Below are 19,066 nucleotides of genomic sequence, written 5' to 3'. Positions count from 1 at the left end.
GACTGACCGGGACCGCGAGAGATTCGCTTTTCGCCGAAAATTCTACAAGGAGTCTGCGGGGCTGCGCCACGAATAAATTTATTTACGTCAGATAAATTTATTGTCCAAAGTTTGGCATCGCTCCATTCTGAGAGCTCTGAGGATATATAGGTATCTGCGGTCACTCCGATCTCAGACCGGGGGTAAGACTAGTCCGTTGCGAGTGAGAGCGTTGCTCAAAGCCTTCGAGTACTGGTTGTAGAAAGTATTGTACAATTCGGCGGTGGCTTTCTTCTCGAGCTGATCGTAGAGGTTCTTCTTGCGCTCATCGTTGAGACCCAGGTCCTCGACTTCCATCTTGAATTTCATCCTGCGAACGTGAAAAACTTTCTAAGTATCCGAATTTTCCCAGCGTTCATGGAATCTCGCTCAGGCAATTCGGAAATCCAGCTCTGGCTAGATAGTCATCGCACAGGCCATGAACTTGCGGCATCACCGCTGAGGGCGGTTAGGGGGGCGCCGCGGAGCGCTCGACGGATCCGATGTTAAGCCCTGCAACCCTGCCACCGGGCTAATTCACGGGCACCGCGCGACTCGATAACTGGCAATCTCGCTCCGGGAGCTGTGTCGTACAGTACTGTACGACAGCTCGTCTGTCAACTCACTTCTCAACGTAGAAGGTTCGCAGGGAAACGGAGCGGTTGGGGAAAGCTGACGCCTCGAATAGCGCGGTGGTCTCTTTCAGCTGAGCTTTGGCGGGCACTTCCTTGATGTTCCCGGACAGCGTATGACCCTTGACGGAGAACTTCCATTCCGCGAACACGGAGTTGATGTCCAACTTGCATGAGAGCTACGAACAGAAGGGAAATTAAACATGAGAACAGCTCGTCCTGAATGAGGGCAATCCTCGTCGAGCTTTGGACCTCGAGACAGAAAGCTCGGAGAGTGCCCTCACCGTGATGTTGCCGCCGATCCAGGCAGTAGGAGAGCAGTCGCCGGCTCTTTTGATGCCGGTCAATCCCCTCACGAAACCGTTGGTGAAGTTGCCTTTGATATCCCGGTTGGTCAAGGAGTTGCTCTTTATCTTTTCCAAAGTAAAGTCACCAACGCTGACTCCGTCGAGATGGTAGGCACTTGCTTCACTCCTGATCCTGGTGCCGAGGAGATCATCGATGAAATGATTCGACTGCGCTATGGTCCCGCCATGAGCTGGAAATGATATCGATTGAGCTTCCGATCATGACCAGGAGTGGAGGTAGCTTTCTTCGTGACCAGTTAGCCAGAGGGGTTCGGATGAGTATAATATTCTTATGGGTACGTGGAAGTGATTGATAAAACGAGGACATTGACAAACTATGCCGAACTCCGCGATTTGACACAATGTGCGCTGACGGCGCGAAATCCCAATCTCGCTCGGAATCACTCACCCAACGGTGCGGCACACGCAACAACGAACAAAGCCTTGAAGATCATGTCGGTTTTTGGGGACTGATCTGCTGCGCAGCTGGTGCTCGAGAATCTTTATAAAGCGACGCTCGCCACCGGGAGGGAAGAGGCGAGACATCGCTCGACCGACGTTGAGAGGGCATCGAAGATCTCCAGAAAACATCCGCCATCGGGATGAGAAATCGCTAGTGGCCACAGGATTGCTTCGCTTGTCTATGAAATGAATCTGAAACCTTCCCTCCCTACCGATCTTCCGTTGGTCTGGCGGGCGAGCCGACCGACCGACCGGTTGCTCGTTCAATTTGAAGGCGGGTGAAGACACGAACGGCTCGTGCGCGAAGAATACGAACGCCATGTTTCTCGAAGGAGAGTCTCCTTTTTTCTTTACAGTCAGAAGTGATGGCTGCGAAGACGGGGGGCGTGACCGTTCGGCTATCTCACGGATGAGATGAAATTCGCGGTTCGGAGCCCTTCAAATGCAGTATAGGCCGTCGTGCTCTGGCTCGGAGCTTGCTCTTCCGAGTTGGCTCCACGGATAACCGCAAACCTCATGGAAAACCGCACTCATTGACGGCGATTCCATGCAATTATTTATCAGCAGGTTTCCATAGAGTCCCCGTGATGAGAGAACACCGCAGATAACCACGGTTATCCATTATCGCGATCATTGCGGAGCCTCCTCCCGAGACGGGGTGAAATCCGAGGATCGACTCCCCCGGCATAGCTGAAGACCAGAAGTCTCAGACGTAGTCCCACGCACGGGGAAGAAACTTCGAGAAAGGTCTGACCCAAGAGAGACACCGAAAAATTGAGCTGTTTGGGCGTCGCGTTGGTCCATGATGTTCTCATGAGGCTTATGCTGTGGCAAATAGGTTGGAGAGGTTACTGGTTTCCTTATCCTATCTCGATCGTCTCCAATGGTTCCGGACTTCCGCGGAATCGAGTGATTCTCGATCAGTAGTAGGTCACAGTCCTCCTAAGCTTCCTCGGCTTGGTTGAAAAAGAAGCGCTGCATCAAATGGAGCCGAAATAGTGTGGAGGTAATCCAGAATCGACAGAGGCCAAGGAATAAGCGAGGAGATTCGCCCGTCAATATACTTGTCCTTAGGGAAGCAGTTCGCCTGGAGGTCCGTACATTAACAGAGATGATCTACCTTCTTGGAATTGCGTAGAAAAGCAGCCACGGAAGGGCGCATATGACGTTCGAAGAGTCAGACGCGGTCTTACGCTGTGGGAATGAACAACAGGTTCTTCGGAACGGGTTCTCTCACGAACGTGAAAAGCTATGTTTCAACATGACGGGCGTCACAGTGCGTAATATTACGGCATACAGTGGATCAATTACTCGCCTCGTTGCTATCGATCTGCTGATATTTGCTTCCGTTTGACACTTCCTTCCGCACCATGTCGGTTCATCTCTCAAATAGCCTTACGGCATCGGACCCCTTCTCGCTGTCCCAAGTCGAGCTGCGAGTCCCGTATCTATCCGCCGACCAGTCGTTTCCGTGGTTCTGAAATCTACGGACGACTCTAATAGACTTGCATGAACGACTCGATCACCTGGATGATGTTCTTGAGCTGGATCCAGCCTTCCCTGGTGCGATGTTCAGATCGATGTCTTGTTGACTCGAGGCTTCCGCTGTATGTTCGAATAATCATGATTCGAACGACTTTTGGATCGAGAACGTCTCAATCCCATAATCCGGATCCCAGTCTTTCAAGCATTATTTTTGCCTGATTAGCATGAAAATACCGGAAACGATTCATTATGAAGTTGAAGAATAACTCGCGAATCCATAAACCTTGGAATTCTGAATGTCGACGCCTGGAGTTTGTTCTGGCTCTGTTTATTGACATTTCTCTGCTCATTCCGTCACTGTCTATACGACAGTGCGTGTTTTGCTTATTCTCAGATTCTCTGCAAGGGAAGTCAAGGTCGGCGCGAGAAGCAGCATTGACATTTCCCATCCTTTTTTGGTTAGATCCCTCCGAATATTCTCCTCGTTGCGAATGTTAGACCAAAGGCTAGTAGTGGATGAGAGAAAGTCTACGCCTCCCATGGCGAATCACAATTATTCATATATGCATACGCGCGTATCATTCCAACTCGGCGTTCTGGGATGGCTAGGGAGATTCCCTCCCGTCTCGAGCGAGAGAAAGCCTCTCCTGATTCCTAGTACTTGCGAGTGTAGAGCCGTAGAAGCAACGAGCATAATTTCGGTCGATGAGGAGCGCAAGTCCTCGAATCGCGGAGTGACGGTAGTGTGGGAAGACTCGCATCAGACGAAAGGCTGGATCATGATATTTGTAGGTGAAGGGAACCTACCGATATTTATCTTTCTGTGTGTAAAATACTCTCATGATGCCATGCCATTGCAGTGACAATCTCTGAGTGTCTCGAATAACCAGGGAAAACCACTCTTGACCCTGACAGTCGTGATACTATCGCTCTTTCTAGCCACCGACTCCCTCGTACGTACAACTACGGTGATGATACCGTTCGAGCGAAGACTGATCCTTCCCGTCGATCTCAATACATGAACTTTGGCTCCAAAGAGAAAACGTTTCCCCAGATCTCACAGCGAATCGCTTTATTCGATTTGATTGTAGCCGTTCGAGAGTCGATCAGATCTTCGGCGACAGACTACACTGGGTCCAATATGATTTCCCACTCAAATTACAAGCATTATGATGGACCGATCATGACCCGCCATACTCGGTAATTTTTTGGCTCAGTCGGGTCCAGAATGGAGCTCGAATTACGTGAGGGGCGAATACCCCTCCTGGCTGCGCGGAGCGTCCTACACGGGAGGCAGCCGGAGGTCTCCGCCTTTAAGTGCAACATTGATGGAGTCGAGTAGTTTCCCGCTGAGTACATTGATGAGGATTGGCTGCACGGCCTTGTCGACCTCACTCTTGAATTTAGTCTGACGTTCCTCGTTGAATCCAATGTCAGGCATTTCTATCTTCGTCAAGATTCTGTCAGGACATCAATTGCTTGTTAAATTCTCTACGAACAGGAGCACCAACCACGAAGTTTGTGAGCTCACTGCGCCGCAAAACTGATGGGAGGCGAGCGACTCGCCGGATTTGAGGCTCACCTGTCCACAAGGAATGTTTTCACGAAAGGCTGTTGGCTCGAATCCTGTTGTACCTCGAAATTGATGAAGGAAGATAGAATCTTCACCGTTACACTTATCTCTTTGACTTGACCGACGATGTTGAAGCCTTTCACGAACGAGGTATATTTTGCTTCCAATGAGCTGAGATCAATCGGGCAAGAGAGCTGCAAGAGGAGGAAAGCTTTTGAAGTTGACAGCGTCGTAACCCCCCGTTTCTCCTTCTTGTGACACCCTCGGAACTCACCAGAATGCCCGAGGCGATCCCGACGGTCGGCTCACAGTTATCTCTCCTCCTCAAGTTGCCAAGACCGTTCAAGACTCCATTGGTGAAATTAGCTTTGATGTCCCGATGGGTGGGCAGAACTCCCAGCTCGAGCTCTTTTTTGATTTTAAATTTGAAATCGTCCAGAGCGACCGCGTTGATGCCAGGCACCGACGGGAGCCGAACGCTCAGAAGATCATCGATGAAGCGGTTAGAATCTTGTCGGGAAGCGGCATTGACTGCAACATAGAAATGACGTTGAGCGGTGACTCTCACGACAATCGTCGTGCGCATCCTGCGGAGAGGGGGGCATTTGATTCCAATCAACTCGAACTGACCTCCGACGGCTGCGGCTACGAGAAGGCACAGGTGTGTGAATGCAATCATGTTTGCTGCCAAACTGCAATCGGCAGTAACTAAACATCGCCGTTCTTGACTCACTCAGAGAAGAGCCTCTCCCATGAAGAAAGGGATGTCCGTGATGTCATACGGGTACGATCGCCGATTCGGTGCCTGTCGGAAGTGACAGAAGAATGGGAGGACTTCTTCCCGATGCCTCGGAGCGATCATGCTCAGCGCTTCGCCGCTAGAATATTAAAGCAGAAAAATGAAGCATATGAAGGGGAAACCGGAACCCTTCCGAAGTGAGGCTCAGCGAAAATGAGGCTTCTCGCAGGCGTCCTCTCTCTTTGCGGCTCATTCGAAATGAATTGACTGAGCTCGAGCACGCTGCTGCCCGCGAAGTTCGACCCTCGACGAAGTCTCCAGGGCTCGATGATCTTCATCGAAGCAGGGGGTGAGTGCTTCCAGCTTCATATTGACTTAGGGGGAGTAAATAATATCTTCGGATCCCTCATAGATGAAGGATCGAATATCACGACCGACGGGAGATTCGGCCGCGCTCCGCCCGTCCCCGGTTCGGATGCTTCTCTATGGAAGGGGGAGGGAGCTCGCGCGTCACTCATGCGGCAGCCTACCGCTCGCGATCCGCGAGCGCAGTGATGCGCTCTGAAGACGCTAGGCATCATGGAATCAGAAGAGATTACTGAGCCATTCTCTATTTCGCTTTTCCTATTATCTATTCGTAGATTCATTCCAAATCATCGCATAGGCATGCTCATCCGAATCAGCGAGTAGAACAGGTTCGGTGGGATTATTTTGGTTAAAGTCTAGCAAAGAGAATCCTTATGGAGTCCCCCGGCGCCCATCAGTTAGGAATCGCTTTCTCGGGGTCTCCCACCCGACTCATCCTTTACAAAGTCCATGCATAGAGGATTCTTGAAATGCCGTAAATATTCAAATCGTAGCGAAGTCTCCACTAATAATCGACCTGGCTCCAACAAACGGGCTGGTTCCGGGGGATAGATGAGATGGACGGGCAGTCTCTGATAGACGAGCTGTCCTCAATGAACGGGCATTCCGGACGGAAAAAATTCATGTACCCGTATCGGGATGATTGCAGAACTCCTCTCGCGGCTCATTTGTGTGAGTGGCGTGCTAACGGTGAATAGTTCATCGATTCAATATATGTAGTATACCAGTATGAATGACCAGAGTCGATTTTGTCGTTCGTGGACGGGAGAACTGGAAGGCTTCTACATTCTGGATGGTCGAGAAATGAATTCTCTCAATTATTTAGATCAAGAAAATTGACGGCATATGTAGCGATGAAAATTTCCACGGTAACTGGTAGACTAGGGGCATCTCTCCAAAATACAGATTCTTGCAGGGAATGTGATGAGAAGCAGTAGGCTGACTGGAGAGATCCCTCCACACCTACGTGTGGGAATTGGGAACGCTCGTGGGGTATCAATCCCTCGGAGCCAGGATCTGGCACAAGGGTTGTCGTGATGGTCGATGCTTGAGAATTCCATCCTGAGAATCATTCGCGGCTCCATTCTGAGAGCTTCTCGATATGGAAGTAAGCACTGAGTCGATAAGACGACCTCTCATTTTGAGATTTCCTGAATCGATCTGATATCGGTGGGGGACATGAATCATCGGCTTAAGAGGCATGACGATACCTACGTCGACCTCGATAGAATCGATTCGCGCGGTCAGAGCTCGGAGGGTTGGCATTTTCGAGCTGATTCAAGCGAGGAGATCGGGATAGAAGAGTCCGTTCTCCTTGTTCTAGCGGATGGGGAGACTTGTCCACTCGTGACGTGTCACATGTTTAAGCCGTCTTCGTCTGAGTTTCTTGCTTAGTGTCTGTCGTAGGTCCAGTCAAAGTCCCTGACGGAGTTTCAGTCGGGATCCCTGATTGGGGTAACCCAGGATAGACAAGCCTACTGAATACCCAGAATTTCATCAGATGAAGCTGAGCGCATCAGTATGGGAATTGTGAGAACACCGCTTCCAGGAGCTCACACAAAGTTGAGAGCTCTAATTTGCTGAGACAGCGGGAAAGAATCGCGAAAAAATTTATAACGCTCTAGCAACCTGGGTGGGGTTCGAGCATTGGAGTGATTCCGCGAGCGTTCAGACATCAAGGGAAATGAGGGAAATCAGCTTCAGAATCAGATTCAGAGGGCTCGGAAGCTCGTTCCATATCTGATATCGGTGGGGGACATGAGTCTCCGGCTAAAGAGGCATCACGATACCTACGTCGACCTCAATAGGATCGATTCACGCAGTCAGAACTCGGAGGATTTGCATTTTCGAGCTGATTCAATCTGGGAGATCGAAATAAAAGAGTCTGTTTTTCTTGTTCGAGCGGATGGGGAGACTTGTCCACATGTTTAGGCCGTCTTCGTCTGAGTTTCTCACTTATAGTGTCTGTCGTAGGTCCAGTCAAAGTGCCTGACGGAGTTTCAGTCGGGATCCCTGATCGGGGTAACCCAGGATAGACAAGCCTACTGAATACCCAGAATTTCATCAGATGAAGCTGAGCGCATCAGTATGGGGATTGTGAGAACACCGCCTCCAGGAGCTCACGCGAAGAAGAGCTCTAGTCGGCTGAGAGAGCGGGACAGAATCGCAGAAAAATTGATTACGCTCGAGCAACCAAGGCGGGGCTCGAGCATTGGAGTGATTCCACGAGCCTTCAGACATCAAGGGAAATGAGGGAAATCAGCTCCAGAATCAGGTTCAGAGGGCTCCGAAGCTCGTTTCCCAAATGATAATGATGATAGCAGTGTCAACGAATAGATTCATACCCCAAGCCGGTGTCTTTGATCATAGAGATGATGATGATCACACCCAATCACGGTTATATGATGGTGCCCAAGACGTCTTCCGGCCAGCCCAGGCCGAACTCAAGCCTCTCCGCGCGCATTAGAGAGGCTCTTGTGAGAATGCACGTCCGGATACGGGAAGATTTTCAATTCCGTGGTCCGTGTAGACAATATATTCCGCGAGTGATTCGCGTCCTTTGGATGACTTCGCACTTGGGGGGAGAAGTCAGATTTAGCATTCCATTCCGGGCACGGCGGTAGGCACAATCGATGGGTCGCGCTCGATCCCGGAGGTACACCCAAATCGGTAGAGCACGGCCATTAGCGCCTGCGCCCCTCGAGTTTCAAGCGCGAAATCGCACCAACGTCGTCATGGGAGGTGCCGTTTGATGAGACTGGACGGTGTAGTGAAGTTTCGGAATCGGAGGAGACAGCATTCTTGAGCCGAATCGCTAGAGTCCCGCGAGTTGACCTCTGTGGAGCAAGAGCAATGTATGATAATGACGTCAGCCAAGTAATGTTTGAAAGCTTGGAAACGTAGCTTTCGATGTAGGGGCTTAATTTCTCGAAAACCCGGAACACAAACGATCTCCTGGGAAGTTTGCCCGTGAAAATCCAGGCGAACTTCACAGACAACCTCCAGTGGGACTGGAAACCTGTTCCAGTTCCGAGTGATTCGCTCTCTGGTGAGTGATGAGCAAAGCCCGAATACAAGCCCTCAGTCACTTTCAAATCTCCTGTATTAATCGGGGTAGGTAAGACGATGTATGGATGATGCCTGGCTCGCCCTGAAATCGGAGTTCCTCCTCCCCACCCTTCAATCGAAAGCGAGAAGTGGGACGGGACGAATGCGCGGTCCGCGAACCTCATACGGTAAGCGCTGCAACAATCTATCCCCTTGGTTCCTGGACGGCAGAATCTCTACATATTAGTCTCAAAGATGATGTACGCCATATGTACGCCTTGCGGGCCTGAATCACTCATCCTATCGGGCGATCGGGTGAGGTCCGCCCGTGGCTTTTGCGACCAGGGACAGCCCCATAGGTGTCTAGATCTTACTTCGCTGCTCCGGAAGCTCTGCCGACTCCTAAGGGAAACAGCTCTCTGTACACTCATCACTTATCAGGATATGACAGGTATAGGTTGAAGAGACGATGCCGTCGTCGACCCGATGCGGCAGCCGACCTGGACCTCGGGAGAGTAGATATTCAGCGACGTGAATGCTAGCTCTCCACCGGAATACTCCGATTGTTGGCAGAGCCGGTACCGACAGACAGCACCTTGTGGAAAACTATCGATCGGAGGAAAAGGCTCGATTCGATGCAATCAGGCTCGCACTTGGAAGTAACTTTCTAGGACGGCTTCCCGACTGTTCAGGAAAACAATACTCTTGGGCGTACGGTGTGGCGGAATGTTTCGATTGCGACTCCATATTCACAACTATCTTACTCTCGCCTGGAAGGCGCCAGGGCTCTCCAAATCGGACTTTGAATTCGAAGCAAAAAAATGGAATGGACGCTCCCGGGCCCGCAGGACGGGTGACACAGAGAACACGGTGCATTTGACAATGAATATGCTTGCGGTTAGAGGAGGATATAAGCCCAGATCATCGATTGCAAGACTTTCCCGCCAATGTTCCTGGCTGCTTGTGGAGACGACCTGTCCTTGTATGCATGAGAATCCCTGAATGTGCTAAGAGACGCTGAAGATTCAAGGGGAGGTTGTTCACTTCCGGATGAGCATTGCACGGGACGCTTGGCCGTCTCAAGATACAAGTTCTCGGAGAGTGGGGAATCATACTTCACAAAAAGGAAGGGAGCGCCCTATAATGCCTGAATTTCCAGCAAAGATCATCGATGTCATTCTCTACACTCTCCCTTTGACAGGCTACGTTCCTTCTGAATTTCACCCCCTCATTTCTTCCGCGGGTTCCCGATAGAATCTCGGTACTCCATGTGATTTTAAAGGAGCTCAAGGATACCTTCTCCCGACCGAAAATAAGGGTACGCCACGTCGGGAGTCGAGTTCTAGATCGAATTCTGTTGTTTAGTCGCGGATTTGTAGCAGCAGAACAAGCACCCCTCACTCATCGCAGCTGCTTCTCCTCCACTAGCAGCAGGAACGACGACGACCATATGTTCCAGTGCTGGCTTCTCGCGTCGGAATAATCCGAACCTTCTCTAGGATAGTGCGTCCCGGTGTCGGAACCTGACTGTTGTGGCCTGGGTCCGCACGGAGAGACTCGAACGAATCAGAATGAACAACATCAGCATTGGTGATAAGCTCGGTCTCACCGGAAAGGTTGGTGTCGGATATTCATTCATCACCTCGGTAACTCCCTTGGTGAATCCGGGGTCTCTCCTCTCGATTCTCTAAGGGCAAGGGGAAGTTTCCCGTTCATGCTCCGCTTTTCTCTCGAATGAGCTGTAGTTGGGAACGTGACATTCAGGCGGCGACTTCACTCGAAACAGGATTGGAATTCGAGGTGTTCGCTGCGCACCACTCGAACTCCTTGGTTGCGAAGAATGGGATGAGCATGAGACAGCCGTCTAGGCATCCCGTGATCTCATCATTCTTAGGAGTTCAATGAGCTATTTCTCATGCAGGCGGTGGAGCTGAAATTGGGCAAGAGCTTCGACAGTTCTGCGAGCCAGAACACTCCGGGATTCCACACCTTCAGATGTAAGATCGCTCCCCAGCAAGATAATGACTCCACGCTTCCCGCAATGTGCTGCTTCCAAGCAGGCATATCTTCTATGTGGCATATGAGTAGAGCTCATTTACAGTTTTGCATATCCCCAATTTCAGACGACTTCAAACCTGCCTCTGTGGACGCCTCGCAAGGCGCCCGCGTTGACGTTGAACAACGCAATCAGATTTCAGTGACCGTACCTCATCATGATTCAACGAGCTCGACAACTTTCCGAGGTCTGAAAAGTTCTTGCTCGATCCGATAGAAATAAGCTTGGCGCTCCGTTGGGGATCGGGAGCCATATCGGAAGATTGGTGGCGTGGACCCTGTGAGCCGGGCGGAATAAAGATACATTTTCTTTGTAGGAAGTCAACGACAGTATCAGAAAGAATGCGTGTTGATAATCGATCAGAGGACTGGACAGCTCACATTGGAGAGGCTCAGCTGTCAGTTCATTTTGACGCTTCTTCCGACCGCAGAAATGAGATCAAGATCGTATAGAAGAATGTCTTAGCCTCGAAATGAGAGTACATGATATTTTCACTTGATCTCAGGCAATGTACAACTCAAGAAGACGAGAGCGGAAGGATCCTCCAAAGTGTCGCTTGGGCCTCCTGGAAGACCTCTCACACCCAGCGTAGTTAATCACGGTGGGTTAGCGGCACGAACGATTTCTTGTGGGGAATCGTGACGCATATCCCTAAGTTCCGCTTCTCTATCCTCCAGGAGCTCAAGGAGTGAATCAAGATTTGGAGAGTGCGCCGAACCCGGCTCCTCGGATGAAGAGGCCATCTCCTCCAATGCCTCACCAGAGGTTATATCGATAACGAAGATTTGTATCAGGGGTATTCGAATCCTACCTGTCAAGTCCTACAGCGAATCATTGATCCCTGTTTTCCTCCACAGAACGCACACACCGAATGCTGTCAAGCAAAGGATCAGTCCTGTTGGAGCGCCGAGACAGCCTGGTAAGGGTATTTTCTTGAGACTCTCCGATTTCGGACAGAAGGAGCCGCCCCGAATCGGCGATCTCGATCCGTAGCACCGACCCCCGGATATTTTTTTAATCGGAACAAATTCGTTTCCAGTTGCAAAACCCGTGCTACAACCCATGCGGCCCCAACAAGCGGCATTGGCTGCGAACTCCATGCCTATGCTACTGGATGATTCGGGCAGGTTGGTAAACCCAACGGGAGCAGGCATCCTATCTGGTAGATTTGTTTACAGGACGGTTCCCCTGTTTTTCCGAAGTGGATACACGAAGTACGAAAGGCCGTGCACTAAGACCCACGGCTTCACGAACCCCCCACAAAACCGCCGAACTCACCGGATTTCTCCGGACGGTGTTTCCGGAGGAGTCCGGAAACACCGTCGATGGAGCCACGGACCCTTGGTCTCTGTGAAGCTGTTGAGGACCTTCTGGGTCCTTTGAGCGGTTGTTTACTACTATGCCCGACGCGGGGACGGGCCGCACTAGATTGCGAAGAGTTTCATTCTGCTGTAGGGTGACCAAATCGGAGTGATCGCCAGTCTAGGAGAAATTTTGATCGAATTTGTTCACGGTAAAGCATGGAATGAGAGCCTAGCAATTTCCTCCCCAGGTTTGATGACACCGGCTTGAACCTGCAACACGTAACACTTCAAGCAGCAAATGCCACATCTTCCATTGTACAAAATGCTCATGGCTCGAAGAACCTGGCTCCTTCTATGCCCACTTTCGTGAGTTCCTTCAGTTTGAAGGCTAACCTCCTGGGCTTGTATGTGTGTAGAAAGGATCGGAACCATGCAATGAGCTCAAATACATTCGCAGGATTCGAATACCGATGTGATAGAAATGTCCGAAGGCTCTTCGTCCTCCTCCTCGGACTCCGATTCATCTTCGGATGGCTCAGACTCGGAGAGCGAAGAGGACACCCAGAGGAAGAAAGGCCCTGTGCCCCCGCAAGCGCCGCACATGCCGCCTGCATCTGATTTCGCACCAACACCGACGAACAGACAGTCCATGCCGAAATTAAGCCAATTGAGTGAGTGAATGTTCATTCTCCGATGCGTATCGAGCTTGTCGCCGTTTCGTGAATAGAACCGTCCGAGCAGTACTTGGCCTCGGGTCTCGATCCGGAATGCGGGACGTCGGCGTGGTGGGGTCGAGGGCGAGTCGGATTCTCGGAGAATCGATGGCCCAAAATGCGGGTTTCTCGTCATAAGTTAGGCCCGATCGATATTCCCATCACCCAATAGCGGTGAACATGACAGTCCGTAGAATCAGGAGTACTCCTTAATGCTCATTATAAAGCTTCGATTGAATTCCACAGGTGAAGATCTCCAGTTAAGCGAATCGGGAAGCGATTCCGACTGAGGAACATTGCTCACCATGTAGATAGAGGCGTGCGTATGTTGTAATGTTCAAACGGACGAGCCAGCTAGATACTCGGGCAATAAATGAAATTTGTATATGGAGCTCCTGGCTCCTCGAACCCCCAAGGCCATTTTCTTCTCAGTCATTTTCTATACGACTGCTAGTGTTAGTATACGCGTTTCGAAGCCCGTCGATTCTTCCGCGATGCTATTTAGATGATAGTAAAGAGCTTGACCGTACCAGGAATACACCCAGAATGTGATATTCGGGGACCTCATGTGAGGATCGAGCCTCGTTCCTCTGGAGGAGGACTCGTACCATCGTAGCCCCTATCAAGTCTTGATTGCTCAATGCAATGCTTCGATTTCGCTTGCGGGAGCGTTCTACGTTTCTCAGCCACCCCGGATCACCACCATGGCTTGAGAGGGATGCGCGCTCTCCCAGATCTGATAAGGGCGCTCTTTTCGTAAGGGAAGGATTCGTTTACATAGTCAGAGGGCAACCGATAGGAGGGAGGGTAACATTTTCGCGGCCGCAATAGAATAGCAAGATCCATCACGATTCGCTTTCTTACGCGCGAAGAAGAGTGTTGTCGATCGAATCGTTGGCAGACCTACGGCCGCGGGAGCTCGAACATGTATCGAATCATAGAGTATGGAGCCACGACGAAAATCGAACCACACATGGAACGACCTTCGAAGATCGACTCAACGATCCAATACGGAGATAACGTTGATTGTTATTCTCATGGGGAACGCTGGATCATCTCTGACGAGAATCTAGTTCCCTGGATTGTAGACGACTAGTGCTCACTCCCCAGGGAGTTGATTTCCGCCTGTTCCAACCCGGAGTGAATGGTTCCGAATGAGCGAGTCCCGAATGAAAATTCGCGCGTAGTCGACGTTCGCGGGTAGACCCGAGCACCGCTTGGAGCGAGGGCTCGCCGCTTGCGTTGGACACACCGCCCGATGGAGCTCGGAAGCATTATAGAATGCTTCTCCTGGCCATGCTTATCCCAGACTGGGTCAAGTCGCCCGCCTAGGACCCGGACGATTCTCTCAAGGGTCTACCTTCAAGGGTCGCAGACCTTCACAACCTACCGTGGACCCCAGATTCTCCTTCCGGGCATCTGGATCCCTTGCGAACCTCTTCGGTCCCCAAGAGCACCGAATGACGCTTATGGAGTACCACTTTCCACCACTATAGAACGGCCCCCCTCGATTGATGAAGACGAGTGAAACACTCGGCTGTCAGATTTAGTGCTTGCTCGAATCATTGTTAGTCATCAATCAGCGACCGTGAAAACATTGCCCGCACTCAAAGCCTGCTTTAGTGCAGGGGTCGGAGAGGGCGATGGCACCCACCTAAAACTCCGCTCAGAGAGCAAATGATGTCCCATTAGACGTCATCATTAATGCCTTCGGAATCTCAATATTCTCGCGTGCCGGCCGGGAGAGGACGCTGGGTCCGCTCATACGCCTCACCCCTCGCCCCGAGCCCGATTATACAAGACAGAGCTCCAAGTCTCGCTCAGGTCATTCCAGAGCAAAGATACATTCTGTGAGGCTTGTTTTGCTTGGAGTATCCTGACTCATAGAAATGGACAAAATCAACATCGGAGAGAAGCTCGGTCTCACCGGCAAGGTTTGTGACACTTTGAACCATTGATACTAACCCCCGCGAATACGTACCTGACGCCTCTGAGGTTCCGGAAATGCCGTGGTCTCCGACATGAGATTCTGGATTGAGAAATCTCTGGCTGACCGGGAATCGGGCGACTTCGGTCCAGATCGGCGAGCTTTCTCGGTCCGAAGCATATCTCTGTATAGAGACCCTTCCGGAATCAGTCCGCAGTTGGCGACTTACTCTGATGTTGAGGACTAGTGCATAAATCTAAACCCTGGTCTTCGTTCTGTGACTCGATTGACAAAACCACGGTCGACCGTCACGATACTCTATTGGAGGAAGGTGATTCCCCGTGGATCGCTTGTCTTCGCTCGGAGATGCTGCGTCGGGAGGACCTACGATTGTTCTTGAAATGAGAAAAGAAGCCGAGCTCGCATTCACCCCCCGTGAAAATCAGTTCAGGAATTCGAAAAACCGAAATCGAGATAAATCAGTTTGAGGCGCTCTTCTGGAGACCGAGTCGGCCCAGAGGAATTCCGGAATCGTTCGCGGAGTCCGCCCGCTAATGACCGGACTCTCAATCACGATGTTTCTCTCTCGCAGGTGATGAAGCTGAAATTCGGCAACAGCTTCGACAGATCGGCACGAAAGGAGACGTCGGGATTCCACACCTTCAAGTGTAAGCATCGTTCTCCGAAAACTAGTCAATTCATGATTCGTGATGGATGATGAGCTCTCTCTTTCTATACCTGCAGCAGAGCTCCCGCATAACACTCTATAAATCCTTAATTTCAGACGACTTCAAACCCGCATCTGTTGATGCCTCTCAAGGCGCGACAGTCGACGTCGAAAAAGGTCAACAAATCTCAGTGACCATTCCTCATCATGACTCCTCGAGCTCTACAACTTTCAGAGGTTTGCGTCCATCGCTCATCAAATTTCTAGCCGGAACCGGCTCTTCACAACGGCGCGAGTCTCATTCGAAGGTTCGGTCGAGGGTCTCAGCCGTGTAAGCTGCTCAATCTCACGAGATCTTCTTCCTCTCTTTCAGGGAATCACCGAGAGTATTCGAAAGAATGTGTCCTAATTATAGACCAAAAAACCGGGGAGGTCACTCTAGAGAGGCTCAGCTGTATGTTCATATATTTTTATACATCTGACTGTATGACGATCACGTGGAGGGCGAGAACATTTTCGGGGCGATTCCTCAAACGTGAACACATTCTTTTTTCGCTTCCAGGCAACGTACAACTCAAGAAAACCAGAGCGGAGAAATCCTCAAAAGCGGCGCTGAATCCCACTGGACGCCCTGTGAATGAGAGCGCAGTCAACGACGGTAGGCTGCCGTTCCAATGTTGCTTCGTTTTTCTTCTGAGCTCTCGCTCCCCCCCCCCTCCTTCCTAGTCTACCGTATTGCTAGAGTTTCCTGACAATCTCTTCATCATTCAAGGTCCGTCAGCAGCTCCAGCAGCAGGGAAAGGGATAGAGACTCCGCAGCCATCAAATGCGCGGATGAAGAAACCGCTCCCTGCGATGCCTCAACGGAGGTCAGTCTCCTTATCGAGAATACTACGCGAGCTATTCGTTGTATTTCCTCCCGATTCTATCTTAGACCAACGATTGTTTGCTCTCTCCTCAGAAGCGAACCATCAATTGGAGCCGTCAAACGTGGAATGACTTCTGTGGCACCTCCGAGGAAGCGAAGTGAGTAGATTTCGCTCGGTGAACTTCTTCCTGATAGAATGATTTCACTGCTGCCGGATTCGAGCCATCGCATGCTAGAGCACCGATCACCGACCGGAAGAAATTATTTCAACTAACGTTCCTTCTTCCAGTCTCGAAACCGAGGCCCGTACCGCAGCCGATACGCCCCCATGCGGCGGCACTCGCTCCAAACTCAATGCCCATACTTATAGGAGATTCAAGCGGGTACGTGGAGCAAATCGTCGACCACGACTATGGAGGAGATAACGATGAAAGTCTTGCTCTGATGAGCTTTGAAGTCTGGACTAACCCTGATCCTTTGCAGGTTTGACGGGAGAGCTTCGAGCTCGAGAAACTTCACCCGCGAAGTTTCGAGCTCGGGAAACTTCAACCGTGAAGCTTCGAGCTCGGGAAACTTCACCCGTGAAGCTTCGAGCTCGGGAAAGTTCACCCGTGATGTTTCGAGCTCGGGAAACTTCAACCGCGAAGCTTCGAGCTCGGGAAACTTCACCCGTGAAGCTTTGAGCTCGGGAAACTTCTCCCGTGAAGCTCCGAAGGCCACATCTTCCATTGTGAACAAATCTTGTACAGTGAAGAGTTCAGCTACTCCTCTATCGCAGACTTCCGTGAGTGCCTCCGATCCTCTGAATGATCCACCGTGTCTACTCGATATCAATAATTCGTCGGCAAGCCGCAATGACACGTGTTGCTTTACATTTGCAGGGCTCGTTGAAGGATGCGATGGAGATGTCCGACGGGTCTTCGTCCTCAGACTCCGATTCGGGTTCCGATGATTCAGATTCGGGCAGTGAAGATGAGGCTCAGTCCGAAAAGGAACCGCCGCAAGTGGCCCTCGCTTCTCGTCTCATGCCGCCTCCGGCCGTCGAGCAGCCTATGCCGAAGCCGAGTCTATTGAGTGAGTATATTATTCAGGTTTCCAATATTCCGACAAATATCTTCAAGCGCCTCGGAACGGTCCAAGTTCCGTACTGAAACGATTTGGGACACGGACTGGCTACGATTCTGTGGTAGGAGTCGAGGGCGGGGTCATCATTGCATCTGTCAATCTCTCATGAGAGGAATTCAATCCAAATTTGCAGTTGACGATCTTCAGTTGAGCGAGTCGGGCAGCGATTCTGAGTGAGGGTAATCACTCCTTCCGGGGATCAGAGCGTCCATTCACTGCGATCTGGGCTAGCTCGGAGCCAGACAATGCGCGGCGTTCCCTCGGCGCCCCCCTTATGACATCATCAAGACGAAATTTACTTCAAGAGACCCGGTCATTCGTATGAGCAAGCGGTCGTACGAAAACTATATTTAAGACGGAACGAATATTGTTGAAAATCAATCAACAACCTTGACGGATATGCGTTTGAACCCCATCAGATTTCATTGAATAAAAAGCTGTGACCACTAAATTATGATAAAGTCCCGGTGATTCGAGATCGTTGCGAACCGAATCCCGAATGGTTAATCTTGGGGATACCGACTTTGGCAGACACTCCGACATGGCTTCTACCAGCAAATTCCCTTGGAGGGAAGGGCCTAGCAATAGCTAACGACGGGATCCACAAATGCAAGGCTTTTGAATGGAGGGGTCTCCACAGTGAAGCATTCGGTGTCCGGCATTCGGAGGATCTCCTTGCGACCATGATGGCGTTCTGAGCTTTGATAGGCGCGAACTGATCGATTGCTGATGCAGAATCCACTTCCCAGTGAAAACATCGTCAATCGAGCGTATCACGAGAGGTTGAAGGCGTTCATCTGACATTGATGATCGCGAGATAGTTTCTTTGATGTCTGATTTGAACTGCTCTCTGACCAGGGATGTCGACCCATTGAAGGATAGGTCGGCAGCTAATACGTCTTCCCGGAAGGCATGCTGCGCTTTCTTGCTTGAAACATGAGGTTCACAGGAGGATCCGGAGGCGCGAGCCAGGAGGGTCTGCGCTAGAACTTCCCGCCTGGCAGTTGAAGAGCGGAAACTCAGTGGAGAATCGCCGTCGAGAATCGGCTTGAACACCGGAACTCGATCAGAAATCTGATCCTCTAATATCGTATTGGCAGACCTCATAACCCCGGCAGACCCCTCGGAAGTCCATACCTCTCGCAATATGGGTATTGTGACATTCCAACACCTCATAACTTGCAGCGACGAAAACTTCCGCAAGAGGGTCGTCTCCGAGATCCTTCCGAAGGCGCCTACGAGAAGGCAAGTCGATCCTACGTACGATGGGAGATTTCCGGAGTCTGCGCGCGACGGACCGGGAGCTTCCGACAGGAACAGCATTCGACAATCTCCAGCATTTTGCGACGTCTTCGAAATACTTCTCTGCACCTCCACTACGTCAAGCCCAGATCCGAAACATCGCGATTCTTGCAATGGAATCAGCAGCTAGCGGACCTAGCGATATGCGTGGGAGTTCGTTGAGGCCAGCTCGAGAAGCTCTGGGCGGGCGCTCTCCACGAGGATACTTCAGTATCGTCAGCAGGCAGTCCCGACCTGTTAGGATATAATATACCTAAGTACCTCGTTCCCCGGATGACGATATCCCGCCTGCTCCTGGAGCTTTGTGGATGATCGGAACCTGCTGGAATGAATGAGCGATATTTCATGTCCTCGCGTATCGTACGGCAATCATGTAGCTGTCACGGATGATTCCCTCTATCCCCTCATATGTGTACGGCATAAGGACGAAGAAA

General features: G+C 51.0%; 4 protein-coding genes across 4 annotated transcripts; 2 read left to right on the top strand and 2 right to left on the bottom strand.

Moving 5' to 3' along the window:
• Positions 1–60: 60 nt before the first annotated feature.
• Positions 61–1,476, bottom strand: LOC100901442 (uncharacterized). The gene is made up of 4 exons (XM_003742186.1): positions 1,407–1,476; positions 935–1,188; positions 645–829; positions 61–349 (listed from the first exon to the last, which is right to left on the bottom strand). Exons 1-4 carry the CDS (start codon positions 1,450–1,452, stop codon positions 172–174), a joined length of 663 nt encoding a protein of 220 aa, XP_003742234.1. The 5' UTR covers positions 1,453–1,476; the 3' UTR covers positions 61–171.
• A 2,513-nt stretch (positions 1,477–3,989) lies between these two features.
• LOC100901300 (uncharacterized) lies at positions 3,990–5,215 on the bottom strand. The gene is made up of 4 exons (XM_003742185.1): positions 5,148–5,215; positions 4,792–5,048; positions 4,527–4,711; positions 3,990–4,404 (listed from the first exon to the last, which is right to left on the bottom strand). The coding sequence occupies exons 1-4, from the start codon at positions 5,194–5,196 to the stop codon at positions 4,227–4,229; spliced, it is 669 nt and encodes a 222-aa protein (XP_003742233.1). The 5' UTR covers positions 5,197–5,215; the 3' UTR covers positions 3,990–4,226.
• Positions 5,216–9,960: 4,745 nt separating this feature from the next.
• LOC100901159 (ELL-associated factor 2) lies at positions 9,961–13,041 on the top strand. The gene is made up of 12 exons (XM_003742184.1): positions 9,961–9,988; positions 10,102–10,286; positions 10,592–10,667; positions 10,794–10,913; positions 11,043–11,123; positions 11,232–11,327; positions 11,404–11,491; positions 11,584–11,645; positions 11,766–11,853; positions 12,279–12,396; positions 12,488–12,701; positions 12,990–13,041. The coding sequence occupies exons 2-12, from the start codon at positions 10,242–10,244 to the stop codon at positions 13,031–13,033; spliced, it is 1,032 nt and encodes a 343-aa protein (XP_003742232.1). The 5' UTR covers positions 9,961–9,988; positions 10,102–10,241; the 3' UTR covers positions 13,034–13,041.
• Positions 13,042–14,632: 1,591 nt separating this feature from the next.
• On the top strand, positions 14,633–17,507 carry LOC100901870 (ELL-associated factor 1-like). The gene is made up of 11 exons (XM_018639077.1): positions 14,633–14,677; positions 15,263–15,338; positions 15,455–15,574; positions 15,711–15,791; positions 15,900–15,995; positions 16,110–16,206; positions 16,299–16,363; positions 16,495–16,688; positions 16,810–16,989; positions 17,087–17,279; positions 17,464–17,507. Exons 1-11 carry the CDS (start codon positions 14,633–14,635, stop codon positions 17,505–17,507), a joined length of 1,191 nt encoding a protein of 396 aa, XP_018494593.1.
• Positions 17,508–19,066: the final 1,559 nt, after the last annotated feature.

Source organism: Galendromus occidentalis, unplaced genomic scaffold, assembly GCF_000255335.2.
Source record: "Galendromus occidentalis unplaced genomic scaffold, Mocc_1.1 scf7180000077333, whole genome shotgun sequence".
NCBI lineage: Eukaryota > Metazoa > Arthropoda > Arachnida > Mesostigmata > Phytoseiidae > Galendromus > Galendromus occidentalis.
The sequence above is the reverse complement of the archived record's forward strand: the minus strand, read 5'-3'. Positions and strand labels throughout refer to the sequence as shown.

Coding starts and splice junctions, on each gene's coding strand:
- LOC100901870 (XM_018639077.1), top strand. CDS start 14,633: ATGGACAAAATCAACATCGGAGAGAAGCTCGGTCTCACCGGCAAG. Junction 14,678..15,262: donor AGCTCGGTCTCACCGGCAAG/GTTTGTGACACT, acceptor TCTCTCTCGCAG/GTGATGAAGCTGAAATTCGG. Junction 15,792..15,899: donor CACTCTAGAGAGGCTCAGCT/GTATGTTCATAT, acceptor TTTCGCTTCCAG/GCAACGTACAACTCAAGAAA.
- LOC100901442 (XM_003742186.1), bottom strand. CDS start 1,452: ATGATCTTCAAGGCTTTGTTCGTTGTTGCGTGTGCCGCACCGTTGG. Junction 830..934: donor GGATCGGCGGCAACATCACG/GTGAGGGCACTC, acceptor TTCTGTTCGTAG/CTCTCATGCAAGTTGGACAT. Junction 350..644: donor CGAACCTTCTACGTTGAGAA/GTGAGTTGACAG, acceptor TCACGTTCGCAG/GATGAAATTCAAGATGGAAG.
- LOC100901159 (XM_003742184.1), top strand. CDS start 10,242: ATGAACAACATCAGCATTGGTGATAAGCTCGGTCTCACCGGAAAG. Junction 10,914..11,042: donor GAGCTCGACAACTTTCCGAG/GTCTGAAAAGTT, acceptor TTTTCTTTGTAG/GAAGTCAACGACAGTATCAG. Junction 11,492..11,583: donor CCTCCAATGCCTCACCAGAG/GTTATATCGATA, acceptor TTTCCTCCACAG/AACGCACACACCGAATGCTG.
- LOC100901300 (XM_003742185.1), bottom strand. CDS start 5,196: ATGATTGCATTCACACACCTGTGCCTTCTCGTAGCCGCAGCCGTCGGA. Junction 5,049..5,147: donor CGTAGCCGCAGCCGTCGGAG/GTCAGTTCGAGT, acceptor TCTATGTTGCAG/TCAATGCCGCTTCCCGACAA. Junction 4,405..4,526: donor AAAACATTCCTTGTGGACAG/GTGAGCCTCAAA, acceptor ATGTCCTGACAG/AATCTTGACGAAGATAGAAA.